This window comes from Panicum virgatum, chromosome 6K, assembly GCF_016808335.1.
Source record: "Panicum virgatum strain AP13 chromosome 6K, P.virgatum_v5, whole genome shotgun sequence".
Lineage (NCBI taxonomy): Eukaryota > Viridiplantae > Streptophyta > Magnoliopsida > Poales > Poaceae > Panicum > Panicum virgatum.
This window is the reverse complement of record NC_053141.1, coordinates 1,338,432-1,356,828: the sequence shown is the minus strand read 5'-3', so window position 1 is coordinate 1,356,828 and position 18,397 is coordinate 1,338,432. Positions and strand designations below refer to the sequence as shown.

The 18,397-nt window shown below is 46.2% G+C and overlaps 3 protein-coding genes across 3 annotated transcripts; 2 read left to right on the top strand and 1 right to left on the bottom strand.

Moving 5' to 3' along the window:
- Positions 1–2,833: 2,833 nt before the first annotated feature.
- On the top strand, positions 2,834–4,000 carry LOC120639295. The gene is made up of 2 exons (XM_039915264.1): positions 2,834–3,203; positions 3,486–4,000. Exons 1-2 carry the CDS (start codon positions 2,834–2,836, stop codon positions 3,998–4,000), a joined length of 885 nt encoding a protein of 294 aa, XP_039771198.1.
- A 766-nt stretch (positions 4,001–4,766) lies between these two features.
- LOC120713842 lies at positions 4,767–5,627 on the top strand. The gene has a single exon (XM_039999823.1). The coding sequence runs from the start codon at positions 5,098–5,100 to the stop codon at positions 5,440–5,442; it is 345 nt and encodes a 114-aa protein (XP_039855757.1). The 5' UTR covers positions 4,767–5,097; the 3' UTR covers positions 5,443–5,627.
- Positions 5,628–13,452: 7,825 nt separating this feature from the next.
- On the bottom strand, positions 13,453–14,779 carry LOC120711155. Its single transcript, XM_039996599.1, has 2 exons — positions 13,822–14,779; positions 13,453–13,708 (listed from the first exon to the last, which is right to left on the bottom strand). The coding sequence occupies exons 1-2, from the start codon at positions 14,474–14,476 to the stop codon at positions 13,653–13,655; spliced, it is 711 nt and encodes a 236-aa protein (XP_039852533.1). The 5' UTR covers positions 14,477–14,779; the 3' UTR covers positions 13,453–13,652.
- Positions 14,780–18,397: the final 3,618 nt, after the last annotated feature.

Below are 18,397 nucleotides of genomic sequence, written 5' to 3'. Positions count from 1 at the left end.
ACAAAGGAAAGCCCTATGTCATGCTATTACTATCTCTAGATGGGTTTGCAACCTAGGGTGACAAGACACAAATCAAGCTCTAGTAAAGTAAATTGCTCAAAGTAAAAGCAAGTATTAAAGAGAGCAAGAGAAGTAACCAAGCTTGACACAAGAAATTATCCCGTGGTGTCGATGACTTGCCGGTCACCCCTAATCCGCGTTGAGGTGGATTCCAAGAATCAACCGCTCCTCTATCAAGAACCTCTTGATCTTGAGCCGGCTTGAATCAAGGAACCGCTCCACACCTCGATTCCACTAGAGTTGCTCTTCACCACTCCGGTGAGGTGAGCACAAAACCTCTCACAACCGAAATCGGGGCTCCTCAACAATCTCCTTGGAGGAGCTCCACGAAATCCACTTCTCCAAGCCGTCTAGGGAGCGGCAACTCCCAAGAGTAACAAGTTGATGACGCTTGCTTGAAGTATCCCTAATGCCACAAAGCTCAAACTCTTGATGCAATGCACTAGGAAGCTCTCACACTCTCAAAAATGCAATCTCTAAGCAAGTGTGTGTGTGAGAGGGATGCCTTAGCTCTAATGTGTCAAGAATGCTATCCAAATGGCCAAGAGAAACACCCAATGGCCGGGCATTGGGTATATATAGACATCCCTCCAAAAACTAGCCGTTACACTCTTTTCTGCGAAGTCGCGGACCGTCCGCGGTTCAAAAACCGGACTGTCCGCCGTTATAAACCAGTGAGTCAGAGTGCATTTAATGTGTGTCAGAACTAGCCATTAACCCCTGGCGGACCGTCCGCGCCCTAGTGGCGGACCGTCCGCAGTTAAGAGTTCCAACCCACCAGAGACTAACAACGTCTCTGGAACAACTTTGAGATTAGCCTGCGGACCGTCCGCTCCTCAGAAGCGGACCGTCCGTAGTTTAACTTTTCAGCCCAAACCAGAGAAACAACCTCTCTGGTACAAATTTGAAATTAGCCGTTCAACTTTGAAGCCCACACTAGTTAGACACCCTTTCTGGTACAAATTTGAAATACAGTGGCGGACCGTCCGCCCACCTGGGCCGGACTGTCCGCCAGCCCACCAGAGCCTCTGCAAGCTCTCTGGAACGGTCGCGGACTGTCCGCCCCTCTGGGCCGGACTGTCCGCCAGCCCACCAGAGCCTCTGCAAGCTCTCTGGAACGGGCGCGGACTGTCCGCCCCTCAGGCGCGGACTGTCCGCCGTTACTCAGTCAGCTCTCGAACTTAGTCTATTTCAAATCTTTTCAAAACGCCGTTAGCCCTCGTGCATGCAACTAGACATTTTGAGCAAAATGGCACTAAAGACCCGTCAAGCATGAGTACACAACCCCTCTTGATAGTACGGCTATCTATCCAACAAATCCGGTCACTTTTCATCCACTAAACGCCTTGTGACCGGTAAAACGCAAAAGTCCTATTTTATACCTTTGCCTTGAGTCCGAGCTTTGCTTATCATCTCCAAAACTCCATATGTTCACAACCAAATCTCTTTCACTCGTGGATCAACCTATACTCATTATCTCAAATGAATTCGTTAATCCACAAATCGTTGTCATTAATTACCAAAACTTGAATTAGGGGCCTAGATGCTTTCAGCCGCCCTGCCTCCCGCGCCTCCCGCTACCGTAACCTCTGTATGCCTCCCACCCCCCCCGTGCATGCCTACCTCTGCTGCCTGTGTAGAGAGAGAGGAAGAGAAGGAAAGAAGAGAGAGTGAAATGTGAGCCCATTCACAAGAGTTAAAAATAGACTATTCACAACAACTCAGCTGATTTCTGGAGTTGGAGCACTGTAATAAGCCAAACACGTACAATAGCTCCATATTTTGGTGGAGTTAGTGGAGTGGAGCCGCAAAAATATGGAGTTGCTACTCCAGAGCTATTTTTCTGTAGGTGGAGTGCTCCCAACCAGGTTAGCATGCGGTTGCTAAGGCTGTGTTTAGATCCATTGTTGCTAAGGCTGTGTTTAGATCCATTATTTTGACGTAAAGTTTACACTCCAAAAATTTTGGTGTAAACTTTACAACCTCCAAAAGTTTACAGTTGTTTAGTTGCAAGTCAAATTTTGACATGGCACAAAGAAAAAGACAGATTCCTCCCTCATTAATGGACCTGGCCTTTTGGGATCCAAAATTCCAAAATTTTAAACCTCGGCCCGTTTAGATCCATTCTTTCAAAACTGTCACTGCAGCACAAAAAATTTGGCATTTTGAAGCCATTTAAACACGGCCTAAGTCTTAGAGGCGGGATTGAGTTTAGTTGGAAGCATGGAATGACTATTTTTTTAAGAAAAAAAACTGGATTTATGACATCAAAGATTAACCTTTTAGAAATTTATCATTAAATTGTCTTGGTACACTTTAATGCCAATAAAAGATATGGTCGTTTAAATTTGTTAAGACGTCTTGTTTTGACATCGATGGGACTATGCGCATCTCTAACCCCTTCAAACACAGAGGTTGTCCGAGCTGGTTCAGAAGGTAAACCAACACAGCAGAGCGAGTTGCAATTGCAAGCATCGGAAGCAATCGTTCCAACCACTTTCCGAGTTCCAAACCAACACAGAGGTTCGCCTGTCGTGAGGCGAGTCCGTCGCGGGTGGGAGCATGTGGCCACCCGGCGAGATGAGCTTATTATGACTGTGGATGGTAAGCTCCTCTGTAAATATCATGATTGTGGATTCTAAATGTTATCGGATATATATGCCTCCTTGGAGTTTCCTTTAAACCTAGATATCTCGGAACCCTAAAAGCTCGCCGGAGGCAGTGCGAGTACCCGTCGATCCCGAACGACGAGGCGCACGACGGCTTCGCGGTGATGGTGCAAGTCAAGGCGCCCTCGCTGGCGGGCGAGCAGGCGCCTGATCTGGACCTCGTCGCGGTGGTCGACGTCAGCGGGAGCATGGCGGGGCCCAAGCTGGAGGAGGCGAAGCGCGCCGTGGGGCTCGTCGTCGACAGCCTCGGCGCCCGCGACCGCCTCAGCGTCGTCGCCTTCTCCGGCGACGCGCGGCGGGTCGTCCCCCCGACGCGCATGTCGGGGGACGGCAAGGCCGCGGCCAGGCTCGCCGTGGAGTCCCTGGCCGCCGGCTCGACGACCAACATCCGAGCCGGTCTCGACGAGGCGGCCAAGGTGGTCGAGGAGTGCCGGCGCGACAACGATGCCGCCGGCGTCATCCTCCTCTCGGACGGTTACGACAACCACAGGACGAATACTACTACGCCGGCAGACTACGGCGACCTTGTGCCGCCGTATCTCGCGCTCGACAAGAGCTAGCGGGGCGCGCCGGTGCACACGTTCGCGTTGGGCTCCGACCGCGACGAGGAGGCCCTGCACGGCATCTCGGCGGCGACAGGCGGCACCTTCTCCTTGTTGTCGGACGCGCTGCCGCCGTGCATCGCCGGGCTCCGATCGGTCACGGCGCACGATGTTTGCATCGAGGTCGACTGCCGATGCCAATACCCCGAAATAGGCATCGCGGCGATCAAGTCCGGCCGCTACAAGAACATTATCACCACCACCGACGGGGAGCCGGCCTGGGTCGGCGTCGGCGATCTGTACGCGGACGAGGAGAGGCGCTTCCTCTTCCTGTTCGATGTCCGGAGGATCGGCGACGCCAACCGCAACCGCACCCTTCTCTGCAAGGTTCGCTGCGAGTACATGGACGCGGCGACCGGGCAGGATGTTTCCGTGGAACCGGCATACAACGGCTTTGACGTGGACGCCGAGGTGCTGAGGCCCCTCGACGTCGCGCCGGCGATGGAGGTCGAGCGGGAGCGCCTCCGCGTGGAGGCGGCGGAGGACGTGGCCCTAGCCCACGCGGCCGCGGAGCGCGGCGCCTACGCCGAGGCCGCGCGGATCCTCGGCGCCCGCCGGGAGTCGGCGGTGAGCCGGGCGGCGGCGGCGGCGCTGTCCGGCGACGCGGCGTGCGAGGCGCTGGCGGCCGAGCTCGACGAGCTGCGGCGGGCGAGCGGGAGTACAGGCTGACGGGCCGCGCGTTCTTCCTCGCCAGCATGAGCGCGCACGCGCAGCAGCGCGGGCCGTCGGTGCGGCTCCCTCGGCCCGTGCCGGCGGGGCTGCAGCCGTTTGGGTGGGCGGGCTCGGCGATGTTCGCGACGCCGGCGATGAGGAAGATGGAGGAGTTATGGGAGATGCGCAAGGTGGCGCCAGCGCCGCAGAATGGGCGACGAAGCAAGGCTGCGGCTGCCCCTCGGCGTTCACGTTCACGCCTGGAGGCAAGGCTGGCAGCGGCGGCACCTCGTCTGATGAGCATGTTGAGGAGATACCGGCGTCTTGTACCACTCACCAAGCCCTAAGCAAAATCTGCTGTCTTTTGGCGTACGCAGAATTTATTTTTTTACAATGAATAAATAAAAGTGATGCTGTCTTCTGAATTTATTTTGTAATGGTGACTGCCACCCTAACAATGACATCATATATATGAAGAGAGGTCGATCATCAGACCAGCAATCCGGTTTTTTTTTTGGGTTGAGTAATTTACTGTTGATTTTTAAATCTAAACGATTCGATCGGATCGATGCATGGCGAAAATTTGTAAGGTCTCGTGTGGGATCGATAAGAACATAGGTTTTTCATCGCGAGAACACAAACCACTAAACAAGACCAGATGGTTGGGCACTGCAAGTGCAAACCAAACACACTCTTTTTCCTTGGCACGGGCAGCAAGTTAACTGAAACAATTTTTCCATAGAAAACGATGGGGATAACATATTTTTTGGGGGGGCTTTCCTAACGTGTCAGGCTGGACCATGGGCCTGAAACCTATGATCGGAATCGGAATCGGAATCCGACTCGATCCCGGCTTGCGGCCCACGTCTCTTCCGATCCGTCGATCTGCTCCATCTGTTCCGAGAGACTCGATCGAGAGGCAGGGTAGAGCGAGGTCAGAGCATCTCCATCCAGATCGAGGCGCCACCTGACGAAGAGGAAGCTGCAGCCGCAGGGGAACGGGATGCTGAAGAAGACGAAGAGATCGGAGGAGGGGTACGGGATCCTCAAGGCGAAGAAGGAGGCGGTGGCGGCTGTTCGTTTCAAGCGTATCCCGGGGGGGCCTGGATATCTGGATGGATCACTGGCTGGAGATGAAGGCCAAGATGGCGGCAGGGGAGGAGGAGGCGACGAAGACGAAGAAGAGGAAGAGGGTGGTCAAGCGAAGGGTGCCCAAGGCGCCCATCGACCACATGGTGGCTTGGCCGTTCGGGAGCGGCAACTATCTCACTCCTGCTCAGCTGGCAAAGCGTTCTCCCGAATGCCGTCAATACTATGCCCTCTCAACTTTTATCGATGCCAAGCTCCGTGCCTACGAGCAGGCCCTCATCCGCCAGTACAATGCCCTGGGCTATGCGGAGGATGAAATTGAGGTCACTAACTCTGATAGCGAGGAGGATGCCACTGTGGTGCAGAACTAGGAAAGCAAGCAAGATCTGTGATCTGTAGAGTTAGGAGTGCTGTGATGTACTACTGGTGGTGATTGTATTCTCGATCGTGTTATTTAACCAGCTACTATATTATTAGCAATTGGTTTGCAAACATCCATTGGATGCGTTTCTATGGATTGTGTTCAGTTTTGTCAGATAACACCACTGGTTCCATTAAGATTACATCATGTGGTTACAGTCAAATGTTCCAGCTGATTCAGCCCTTTCTGGCACTCAAAATATGCATGTCCGGATCCATACCATGGCAAACATGGCTTCGAGTTTCATAAAGTATACTAAGGAGTAAAGATGATTGATCTAATATTCCCAATGAACTTGCATATAACTATTAACTAGTAGTAATACTGAACAAACAGAAATTTTCATTGTCTTGTCTCACAGACAATCAGAAAGCTCTTTTGATTCCATGACATCAAATTTGTTGGGAAATTTAAGGTCGTTATAAGTGAATCTTGTTGGAATCTTAGCTTCTTAGATGCCCAAACAGAAAGCATGAACAATATGAAAATGGCAATGAAAGTAGGCACTTAATTCTCCAGTAATAACTAGAAAATTTAACCCTTTACACTGTGGAGAGAGGGGGCTATTTATACCCCTGGCCCTCGGCCAGGTTTTCCTAAATTGCCCCATTCCAACTCATTTACATATCACTTACAGCCTGTTTCGGGGTAAAATTACAAGATGAGAGGTATACAAATCCGACCTTCACACGTGTTCACGTTTTACACGCACGCCTACACCCGACGAAGGTCTTCGCGTCCTTCGGGGTACTTCGGAGGTCACGGCCCTGAAGGTTCCGTCTTCGAGCGATCAGCCGTCACCTTTGTTCCCGAAGGCGATCCCCTTGGTCCCGAAGGTCTGATCTTTGAGCTGGTGATTCTGAGTGACCATTCGTCGCCTTCGGCAACCCGAAGGTGGGATCCTTTGTTTATCGCAGGTCTTGGTCTTTAAGCTTGTGCTTCTGAGTGACCATTCGTCACCTTCGGCAATCCGAAGGTGGGATCCTTCGTTTATCGCAGGTCTTGTCTTTAAGCTAGTGCTTCTGAGTGACCATTCGTCACCTTCGGCCACCCGAAGGTGGGATCCTTCGTTTATCGCAGGTCTTGTCTTTAAGCTGGTGCTTCTGAGTGACCATTCGTCACCTTCGGCCACCCGAAGGTGGGATCCTTCGTTTATCGCAGGTCTTGTCTTTAAGCTTGTGCTTCTGAGTGACCATTCGTCACCTTCGGCCACCCGAAGGTGGGATGCTCCTGGGCGATCTCGGAAGCGACCGTCGCCCTTCGGGCATGCTCGCCTTCCTTCGTTGGAGCCCTACAAACGAGTTAGGGAGCATTTCCGAGGGTGGGAGCCTATCCGAAGGTCCAATCCCCCAACAAATCTGTTGTGCTCATTGGAGCTTTACTTTTTGTTTGCTTGGTGCCGTATGTTGGGAATTGACTGCAGGTTCATAAATTTGAAGGTCAGAACGAAGGGTCCTTTCTTCTATATACTGTAAGAGTACTACTTCTGTTTGCAATATTGAACTAGTTAGTGGCATTAAATTCCATGGAAATGTTCTCATCCAGAAAAGGGTTTAGGAGTGGAGACTAACCCCTATATTATCAGGGACTCTTTCTGGGGACATTCAGTTCGTACAAGAATTGCAATACCTGTACGTAAACTCTTCTCTTGGTAGTTTGAGGACCTAATTTAGCGAGCGCGTGCCGATTTCGCGTCACTAGTGATGATGTCTTCTTTTTGCTGTTTTGACATAGTGTGTTACCCTTTTCTGCTGCAGGGACTTGTCCTATAACATGGGCTTGTCTGGCTCTCTTCCCTTGTCCAGTGCTACCTTGAGTAACCTCCAAAACCTGTAGGTATTTCTATTTGGTTCACAAAACCTTGGAAAATAATTCAGTACACAGAAATACTTCACTTTGACTTGTTTTTACTTAAATGTCTCTACAGAGGTCTTGATGAATGCAGCTTTTCTGGTGAGATACCCAAGGAATTCGGACAGTTAACGAAACTACGATATTTGTGAGGAGCTCCATGCTGATAACATTTGCAATTTATTATAGTATTATTAACTGTGGTAATCAGATCTATTTATGTCTAGCGATAAAATTATCTAGCGAAATTGGGACGACATTTAGCAGTTTAGTGGCATTTCTAGCGGTTTTGACCATTTTTTTTAAATGTAAAAAAGAATGAGACCTCCTGTTTCTGTTTTCCCTAGCGGTTTTTCTTTGAACAGGTAAAATGTTCCTAGGGTATGTTTGTCAAGAATAATACAAAAGATAAACAATTTAAACTCCTAGTATGTGTTACTCTCTTCATTTCAAATTATTAGAAGTTATGTATCTAGAAAAGCAAAAATGTATTATAGTTTGGAATGGAGGGAGTATGTAACAGAAGTGGACGATAGACTAGTATATCATAAGAATGACACGAAAAGGAGGGCGGAAACATAATTAACTTTTTTTTATTGTTTGTATGTATTACAAGAACTTCTAGATTTTAAGCCATACAGGAGCAAAGTAGTATGGGTTGATGAACTAGTATAGTAAAAGAAGATGATGTAATTGACAATTGCTTTAAGGAAAAAGAGAAATAGCCAATAAAATTCTCAGAAAAGGAAAATCTTATGACCCTCAAACATGATTCACAAGTACCAATCTTAATTAATATAGTTTCTGGTTAATGGCATTTGGACCTTGCATAGCACAGTCAACAGGTTTAACGTTTAAGGATCTCAGTTCTCATTTTTAAAAGTTCAGTGGACCTGGAGTATACAACTGAACAAGTTTAAAAACTGCTAGCTCCTTTTCAGCCGTGTTTATATTTTTGTTTCACTTACTCATCGCTTCTCACGATATAAGTGCAGTTTAATAGAAAAAGATTGTTCATTGTATTCTGTGCCTACAGATCTCTGAACAACAACAACTTCCAAGGCTCCATCTCATCATCACTAGGCGGAATCCCAGACTTATACTGGCTTGATTTGGCTAACAATTTGCTGACCGGATAACTTCCTGTATTCAATGGAACAGATCCTGGCTTAGATAACCTGACATGCAATGCACTTGTAAGTACATTCCACGACATATCTCTTGATGTCTGATTGTCTGAAGATTTTGCAATTCCTCCGTTATGGTTTGATGAAGATGTGCCCTTCTTTTCTTGTCACAGCCACTTGTCAGGCTCCATACCGATCCAGATTTTCAAGTCAGAAATGCAGCTCATACATCTGTAAGGCTGATGACCTTGAATCCTTGAAGTTGTCTTTCTCGATTCTTTCTGTGAAGGTGAGATATAGTGGTTTGATTTATTTCGTGCGATCAGGCTGCTTGACAACAACAAATTCTCCAGTAGTATTCCTCCTACGTTGGGCCTTCTTGATAAACTAGAAGTTCTGTAAGTACTTCACCACCAACATAATTGAGCAACATGCATATATTGCTTCTGATCTTGGTATTTTTGACACAGGCTTCTTGATAACAATTATCAGTTGACTGGGCCGATTCCTTCCAGTATCAACGACCTTACCAATCTTGAAGAATCAAGAACTGCGAGTCTCTTATTATGTAGCACAGTGCTAAGCATTTTTGTCAGTACCAGTTCCGAAGTACTAGTATACTAGCAAACTTACTGTTCTGAACTTTCTCTCGTCTGACGCTAGATAGCTACAAAACAACAATTTTACTGGTCCACTACCAGATCGAACAGGACTGAGTTAACTCAGATTTGTGTAAGTGATGAGTGCACCTTTCCGTTCTGAAATTAAGAAACAAGTATCTGACTTCTGAATCTATTGCAACTTTGTCACAGGGAGATGAGCAACAACAGTTTCGACAGCAGTACTGTCAATGAATCAAATGTTGCTGCTTGGTTTACTACTCTGCCATCTTTGACTTCATTGTAACCCTCTCTCCTTTCCTACCTTGATTGTGCTTCTTCACCAATAACATTTATCTGAAATTCTTTTTATGACTACAGATACCTTGAACATCTGCACATTCCTGGGCACCTACCTCAATCTCTCATCAATCTTTCTGAAATTTAGACATTGTGAGTGGTTAGCTATTTTATTTACAAGTGACAAGCTTCGAGTAGAGTATATGCCCACGCTGCAAGCTTGCATATCTGCAGGATTTATTGAAAAATCACAATGATCTTTTGTGTGTGTGTGTGTGTAAGTAGTGTTCTGTGGTTGACTATAGAATAACTTATTCTGTGGCAATTTTGAGTTACGATTATACTAATTTACGATATTACACTAAAAATGATTTATTATAACATATGGCACATATTGACATGAATTATAGTTGTTAGAATTAGCCAGGCTTAAACATTAGAGGCTAATAACCCAAGATCTTAACATAGCCTAGTTCATGACAAATCAATCTAATGCGGAATAAATTGGTAAACATTATACCAGCGTTAGCAGTTGCAGCAGCCATTTACGCCTGATCCGTAGAGGAAGTAGGCGTTCTTGTCGGTGTAGAAGATGCAGCAGCGAATCGGCGTCCTTCGGGCGCCAAACGGGAGTGCTTGGCCTTCCAAACCCCTCCAGTGCCTTTAGCGATCAGACTAGCGGTGGCTAGGGTTTTAGATTGAGATGAATGGGTGATTAAGGTGCTAACCACGACCTTATATTTATAGGCACTGTGGGGCTGGGGGCCAGCCTCTGGAAACGGGCCTAATGGGCCTGCTGATCACAACCCATTAGGGTTTTATCATTAGGTTTCCTTAATCGCGTTTAGATGGTTTAAACGCTTCCTTAATAGTGAAGATCATAAAATATCTTAACTGAAATATTTCCAATATTCTCCCACTTGATCGAACGGTTAAGGCTAATGTTCGTATCATACTAATGTTCACCCTTAGTAGTAACAGAAAGTACCGGACCAATGCGTCGTCAGTAGCTTGATGCACTACTGGGACCCCATTACCCACAGTCTCACTGAAACACCTCGGTAGAACGCTTATTCGTTAGTTAGGAGTCATAATGGCCCTAAACCAGGACCTAAAGACTATCCACCAAACCCATATTAGTAACGTGCTGCTTAAACACGTTCGGTGGTAAGCCTTTAGTGAGCGAATCCGCTAATATAGAATTAGTTCTTATGTGCTCAATTTTAATGGTTCGATCCTGGCATCTTTCTTTCACAACACGATACTTAAGGTCAATGTGTTTGGAAGCACCACTTGACTTGTTGTTACTCGAAAAGAATACTGCAGACTGATTATCGCAGTATAACGTTATAGGTTCCATAATGCTGTCAATTACCTTGAGGCCCGGAATAAAATTCTTAAGCCAAACAGCCTGTCCAGTTGCTTCATAGCATGCCACAAACTCAGCTTGCATCGTCGACGCTGCAACTAAACTTTGCTTAGAGCTTTTCCATGATATAGCTCCACCAGCTAACGTGTAGATATATCCTGATGTAGATTTCCTACTATCCACACACCCAGCAAAGTCAGCATCAGTATAACCCACAACTTCAAGGTTATCTGATCTTCTGTATGTGAGCATGAAGTCTTTAGTGCCTTGGCAGTAACGTAATGCCTTCTTGACACCAACCCAGTGGACCTTTCCGTGATTTTTCTGATATCTTTCAAACATTCCGGTAGCAAATGCCAAGTCAGGACGCGTACAGACTTGTGCATACATCAGGCTTCCGACAGCTGAAGCATAAGGTATGTCCTTCATCTTATCTGATTCCAATTGGTTCTTAGAACATTGGGCTTCACTAAACTTATCGCCCTTCGCTAATGGAACAGGTGTGGCCTTACTCTTATCCATATTAAATCTCTTAAGCATTTTCTCAATATATGCTTTTTGAGACAATCCTAGTACTCCTTTGGTCCTATCTCGGTGTATTTCAATGCCCAGAACATAAGAGGCTTCACCAAGATCTTTCATATCAAAATTGGATGAAAGAAATCCCTTTGTCTCATGCAGCATACGCTTATCGCTGCTCGCTAATAGGATATCATCCACATAAAGCACTAGAATTATAAATTTACCACCCTTTATCTTAGTGTAGATACAATTATCCACATCATTCTCCTTAAATCCGAATTTTTTAATCACTTGATCGAATTTAAGGTTCCACTGTCTTGACGCTTGCTTAAGCCCGTAAATAGATTTCTTAAGTCTGCATCCCAAATGTTCCTTGCCCTTCACAACAAAACCTTCCGGTTGTGCCATGAAGATGGTCTCATCCAAGTCACCATTAAGGAACGCAGTTTTGACATCCATCTGATGTAGCTCTAAGTCATAATGAGCCACTAGCACCATAACGATTCTGAATGAATCTTTCTTAGACACAGGGGAGAAAGTTTCATTATAATCAACCCCTTCCTTTTGTGTAAAACCTTTGGCTACAAACCTTGCTTTGAATCATTCGACATTCCCTTTAGAATCACGTTTAGTCTTGTAGACCCATTTACAGCCTACTGGTTTGACTCCATTAGGAATATCTACCAGATCCCAAACATCATTGGAACTCATGGACTTAAGCTCTTCTTCCATGGCCTCAACCCATTTGGCAGAGTTCTCACATGATACTGCCTCTCTAAACGAGTTAGGATCATCAACTTTCCCAATATCATACATGTTTTCACTTAAGTATGTCTCACAATCAGGGAAAACTGTCTGTTTCCTAGCCCGCTGTGATCTTCTTAATGGTTCAACAGACTGAGGTGCTGGTTGAGGTGCAGTCTGAGGCACCATGACAGGGTTCTCAACTTCAGCATTAGGCGCCATTTGCTCAGCTTGTTGTTCGCTCGCAGGCTCAGGAGCTACTTCAACAGGCGGAGCAGTGCTAGTACTCTGAACAGGAGGCGTAATCTGAACAGATGGTGTACTCTGAACGGAAGGAATGAACAGCGGCACTAACTAAGGTGTTACTGTTTCTTGAATCACCGGGATGGGAAGCTCAGCCCGTATTTCTTCAAGATTAATTTCCCTCCTCGGAAAGCTCCCACTGATTCCTGCATCCTCTAGGAATACAGCCTGCCTGGTCTCAATGAACTTAGTGAAACGATCAGGACAGTCGAATCGGTATCCCTTAGACTTTTCAAGGTATCCGATGAAATAGCAGCTCACCGTTTTATCATCTAATTTCTTTTGCTGTGGATTAAATAACTTAGCTTCGGCTGGACAGCCCCACACACGCAAATAATTAAGCGATTGTTTCTTCCCAAACCACAACTCATAAGGTGTTTTTGGCACGGATTTGGAAGGAACACGATTAAGTATGTGTGCAGCTGTTTTTAATGCTTCCATCCACAGCTCCGCAGACAAAGTAGAATAACTAAGCATGCTACGTACCATGTCCATTAGTGTACGGTTACGACGCTCAGCAACTCCGTTTTACTGTGGTTCGCCCGGCATACTGTACTGGGCCTTTATGTCATTCTCTTCAAGATACTTAGCGAATGGTCCAGGTACTTGGCCGAATGGAGCATGTCTCCCATAATATTCACCACCTCGATCCGATCTCACTAATTTAATAGTGACATTATGCTGATTTTCCACTTCAGCCTTGAATATTTTGAATTTATCTAATGACTCGGATCGATCACGAATGGGGTAAATATAACCATAACAAGAGAAGTCATCTGTGAAAGTAATGAACGAATCAAAACCATCAACAGATTTTACTGGGAACGGGCCACAAATATCAGTATGAATAATTTCTAACAGGCCCGAACTCCGAGTAGCTCCTTTCTTAATTGTCTTAGCGAATTTCCCCTTAATACAATCAACACATTGTTGATCTAATTCTGAGAGATCTAATGAATGGAGTATCTCTTCTCTTATGAGACGCTCAATTCTCCCCCTCGAAATGTGGCCCAAACGACAATGCCACAATTTCGAAGAAGTCTCTTCATCACGCTTACGCTTATGCGATACATCATCCACATTCATTGCAGAATAAACTTTATCAAGAGAGAGCAAATAAAGATCGCCTTGCAAATGACCAAGGCCCACACTTAAATTATGAAATTTAATGTTGCACACAGAGTTGCCAAACTCACAAATATGTCCCGACTTATCTAAACGCGAAACAGAAATAAGGTTTCTCTTCAAACTGGGAACATAAAGAACATCATGCAAACTAAGGTTGAAGCCGCCTGGTAACTCCAAATTGAAGCTCCCAATGCCTTCAACCTTCACTTCATTGCCATCAGCCACTCTTAGACTTCGCTCCCCCTCTCTTATAGTTCGGATCGAACTGAATACCTGCAGTGAATTGGAAATGTGCACAGTGGCACCTGAGTCAATCCACCAAGTATTGGGAGAAAAATTCACTAAGAATGATTCATCAATAAAAGATACATAATCAGTAATTGTACCTTTGTTCTTAAGCCAATCCTTAAATCCATGGCAATCCTTCTGCTCATGTTTAGGTGACTTGCAGAACTTGCACAGCCTCTCATTTGAGGTCTTCTTATGTGACACGGCCTTGCTCTTATGGCCCTTAAACTTTCTCTTATGCTGCCTGCTGCTGCCAGACTCAGCTTGATGCTTAGGAGTGTTGCTCATGCTAACACGCCCAAAGCGCTCGCTGACCATGTTGACAGCATCTTTCATCCTCTCAGCTTTCTGCATTTCTTCTTCCTCAACACAGTAGCTAATGAGCTCAGCCATGCTCCAAGTCGCCTTCTGAGTGTTGTAGCTTATTTTGAAGGGACTGTACTGTACTGGCAGAGAAGTCATGATGAAGTGCACCAGAAAACCATCAGAGATAGCCATATCCAGTGTCTTCAGCTTATTTGCCATGTCACACATGCTCATAATGTGCTCCCTGATTCCACTTTGCCCATCATACTGTGAAGTCAGCATCTTCATGATCAGGGTGCTAGCATAAGTCTTGGAAGAACTCTTAAAGTTCTCCTCCACCTTGGCAAGGTATGCCTTGGCGCTCAGATCATTACCATCCTTGTCCTTATCAGGAATAGCACCACAGATGGCCGGAGTGATCGTGTTCTTAATGATCATGTTGGCCATCCTGTCTGATCTCTCCCACTTCTCAATGGCAGTACGATCACCATTGGGATCAGTGGGCTCTGCTGGCTTGTCTTGACGTAAGGCGAGATCATACTCGCACACAGCAATGGCCACCTGAACATCTTTATACCAGCTGGGGTAGTTGGTGCCATTCAGGGGCTCAATGGATTTCAGGTAGCCCGTCACAGTGTTCACTGAAAATCATGAGAACAATAACTTAATTAAACTCACAATTAAGATGCGCATAAGAAGTATGATATTAACCCTACGATGGTCTGATTAAAATCATACATAAATTTCAATTTGCATCACCGATGGGGAAAACAAACGAAATTTATCATTAAAACTCATAATTAAATCAACGATGGTCAGAATTAATTACAAGTGCTCTAAATAAACTTCCCGATGGTTCCATTTAAATAGAGTGCATCTTAATTGCTTATGGTGGATGAACATAATTTTCAGTGAATAAATGCAATTAAAACATAATTAAAAGCATTTACATAACTCATGGAAATTAATTAAATAAATATAATGCTGGTAATAATAAGTGCAACAGAAATAATTAAAGCCTTTAAACATAACAGCAATTAAAATTGAGCTTAAATCATAAGAAAACAGTAAAAGAATAAGGCTTTAACATTAAATGGGCTAAAACTCGTAAACGGCCCAAAACATTCCCCTCTGCGCGCGGCCCATTAAGCTGCTGCGTGGCCCAGTCCGGCCCATCCCGCGAAACCCTAGTGCGGTGAAATCTGGACCGTCCATTGTGATATGAGGGCCACGAACTAATGTAGCTTCGTATAAAAGAGAGGAGACCTGTCTGAACCCTAAATCACTTCCACTCCCTTTCCTTCTTCATCCCTCAGACCGAGCCGCCGCTTCTTGCAGCGCTCACGCGAGCACCTGTGCGGGCCCGCGCCGCCGCCTGGGTGCTGGAGCCGCCGCTGCTCCTCACGCGCGGGGCACGCGTCCAACGCGTCGCGCGGTGGGGCCGGCGGGCCCGGCCACCGCTGGTGAGCCCGGCCTGCGCCTGTGCCGCGCGCCAGCAGGCCCGGCAGTGCCTGTGCGCGGGCACGTGCGCCAACGAGCCCTGCAGCCGCCAGCGCCGGGAGTCTGAGGCCGCCTCCGCCTGCGCACCTCATGCGCGGGCCCCGCCTGCCGCCGCGGCATGGGTGCCAGCAAGCCCAGCAGGACGCGCGCGTCCTCGTGCGGGCGTGGCGCCAGCCGGTGCCGTGCACCGCCTGGCTCCTCATGCGGCTCGTGGCCTCCAGCGCGGTGAGCGGTGTGGCGCTGCCGCCCTTCATGCGCCACCGCGGGCCCTCCCGCCGGCGCCGCGTGCGGCTCCGTCGGGGAGGCCCTGCCGTGGTACTCAGTGGGCATACTCATGGCCACATACAGGTAAGTGCTCCTTCAATCTTAGGGTTAGGGTTCATCATGAGATTTGGGGATTTTCTTAATGAGATTTGAAATTTGCAATCCTCTTCTTCTACATGCTTACTGATGCATCCAATCTCATGAATTTGGATCTAATTTGCGGAGATTAACATGAACAGAGGCTTAATTTGGGGAACATATTAAGTAGCAGTAAACCCTAACCTTAATTGCATGGCTAATCATCAATTTGTCTCGGTTTAACCATGAATTAGCATAAACATTAATGTTTTGCATCTAATCCGAGACACTTAGTATTAACAGATCAAGATTAATCTTAAACTTGACCTAAACCGAATTAGATTAGATCTAATCTCGTGATCAGAAACTTAATTAACCATGATTTAGATCTAATCACGCATGATTAACACATAAAAGACATTATGCAGGATCTAATTGCATCTAAAACATGAATCAAACCTAACTGTGCAATAGGATCTAATCTGCACAGCACGTTTTGCATCTAAAACCGACAAAACAGAGGCATAAACATGGCTCAAAAATTGACCGTTCATGACTAGGTTAACCTGGCTCTGATACCGATTGTTAGAATTAGCCAGGCTTAAACATTAGAGGTTAATAACCCAAGATCTTAACATAGCCTAGTTCATGACAAATCAATCTAATGCGGAATAAATTGGTAAACATTATACCAGCGTTAGCAGTTGCAGCAGCCATTTACGCCTGCTCCGTAGAGGAAGTAGGCGTTCTTGTCGGTGTAGAAGATGCAGCAGCGAATCGGCGTCCTTCGGGCGCCAAACAGGAGTGCTTGGCTTTCCAAACCCCTCCAGTGCCTTTAGCGATCAGACTAGCGGTGGCTAGGGTTTTAGATTGAGATGAATGGGTGATTAAGGTGCTAACCACGACCTTATATTTATAGGCACTGTGGGGCTGGGGGCCAGCCTCTGGAAACGGGCCTAATGGGCCTGCTGATCACAGCCCATTAGGGTTTTATCATTAGGTTTCCTTAATCGCGTTTAGATGGTTTAAACGCTTCCTTAATAGTGAAGATCACAAAATATCTTAACTGAAATATTTCCAACAATAGTAACACATGTATCCTAAATATGTATCCATTTATCATATATTAGTACAAATATTATCGTAAATCAAGGTGGATATAGACTAACTTATTCTATAGCCAGCAACAGATTTGGCTGCCCCTATGTAAAAAAGTAATGTTTTGTGGTTATATATTCGGTAAGTAGTCAGATATAGAATACGTAATTCTATAGCCACCTCTATTTATGATTATTTTTATACTAATTTACGATAAAGTGAATACATATTTATTTACGATAGTCATGTTACTATAACTCATGGGGATATTTATCATAACGCTATAGTAAATCACTTAGTAAAGAGTTACTATAATCTCGTAAGTATCTCAAAGTAGCCACAGATTAAGTTATTTTATATATAGCCAGGTACACGAATCACAACTCAAACCTCTCTGATCTCTTCTTGCCTCGAAAAGCAGGTGTTTGTGTGCGCGCCCGCGCTTGTGTCATCCAGGAGATGAGGAGAGGTTGCCTGGGAAGAGAGATTGGGTTGGACAACAAAGGGCCGTGCGTGTTAGGCTGCCACCAAACAACTTGTGTGCAGGGGAAAAATCTATTCATGGTCCCTTTTTTATTTCATCAGCTCCTCCTGTCGTCTAGGATGTTGACTGATAAAGGTGTACTGAGAGATTAAAAAAAACTCGACCTGCGAGAGGCTAGCCGCCCCCGAGCATTCCTATAAGAAGGAGGCATTCTAACGCAGATCGAGAAACCCCCCGAACCCCGGCTCTTTCTGATCTTGGGTCTGGTGCCATTTCCTGGAACCGTTACCCGGGCCGGGACCGTTACCCACTGGGCCGGAAAACCGTGACGCCAGGCCGGGCCAGGCTGACTACACAGCCCAAATAATCAGGAGCACAGCGATGGGGTTTTTTCCCACAGACGGGGAAATTCGCCCCGGTGGGGGTTCGAACCCCCCACCTGTGGAGTGCCGCCGGTTGCTTCGCACCACTCGGGCTAATAGAGAGATTATAAAAGTAAACGAGCAATAAACACAAAGTATTTATAATTTTAACACTCAAAAACATATTGATCTACAATTCCACAATTTACATATAATGATAAGTCCACAATTTCAGAATTGGAGCTACCGAGGGATGTTAACTTGGCTCATTATGGCTCGCGAGCAGCTCATTATAAAACGAGTCGATCTCGAGCCGAGCCATTAACGAGCGAGTCGAGCAAGCTAGTGAGTCAGGAGTTTTTCGTCCAACCCTAGGTGTACAATTATCCTTTTCCATATATATAAAAAAAGATTGGGAGAAACTGTTTGCTCCATCCATCATAAATACGCACCTAGATATACATCTCTCTCTCGGTCGCATTTTGATCTCGCAATTGGTCACGACCGAGTCAAATTCGACAGCATCATCATTATTGGTAAAACGAAACGAAACGAAAGATGGATGGGATCACCCGGACAGCC

Excerpts from the sequence above, each read along its gene's own strand:
- LOC120639295 (XM_039915264.1), top strand. The coding sequence starts at position 2,834 with ATGGTGCAAGTCAAGGCGCCCTCGCTGGCGGGCGAGCAGGCGCCTGAT. Across the intron at positions 3,204-3,485 it reads CGTCATCCTCCTCTCGGACG|GCATCGCGGCGATCAAGTCC; the intron begins GTTACGACAACC and ends ACCCCGAAATAG.
- LOC120711155 (XM_039996599.1), bottom strand. The coding sequence starts at position 14,476 with ATGGCCAACATGATCATTAAGAACACGATCACTCCGGCCATCTGTGGT. Across the intron at positions 13,709-13,821 it reads GGATTGGCTTAAGAACAAAG|GTATTCAGTTCGATCCGAAC; the intron begins GTACAATTACTG and ends AATTCACTGCAG.
- LOC120713842 (XM_039999823.1), top strand. The coding sequence starts at position 5,098 with ATGGATCACTGGCTGGAGATGAAGGCCAAGATGGCGGCAGGGGAGGAG.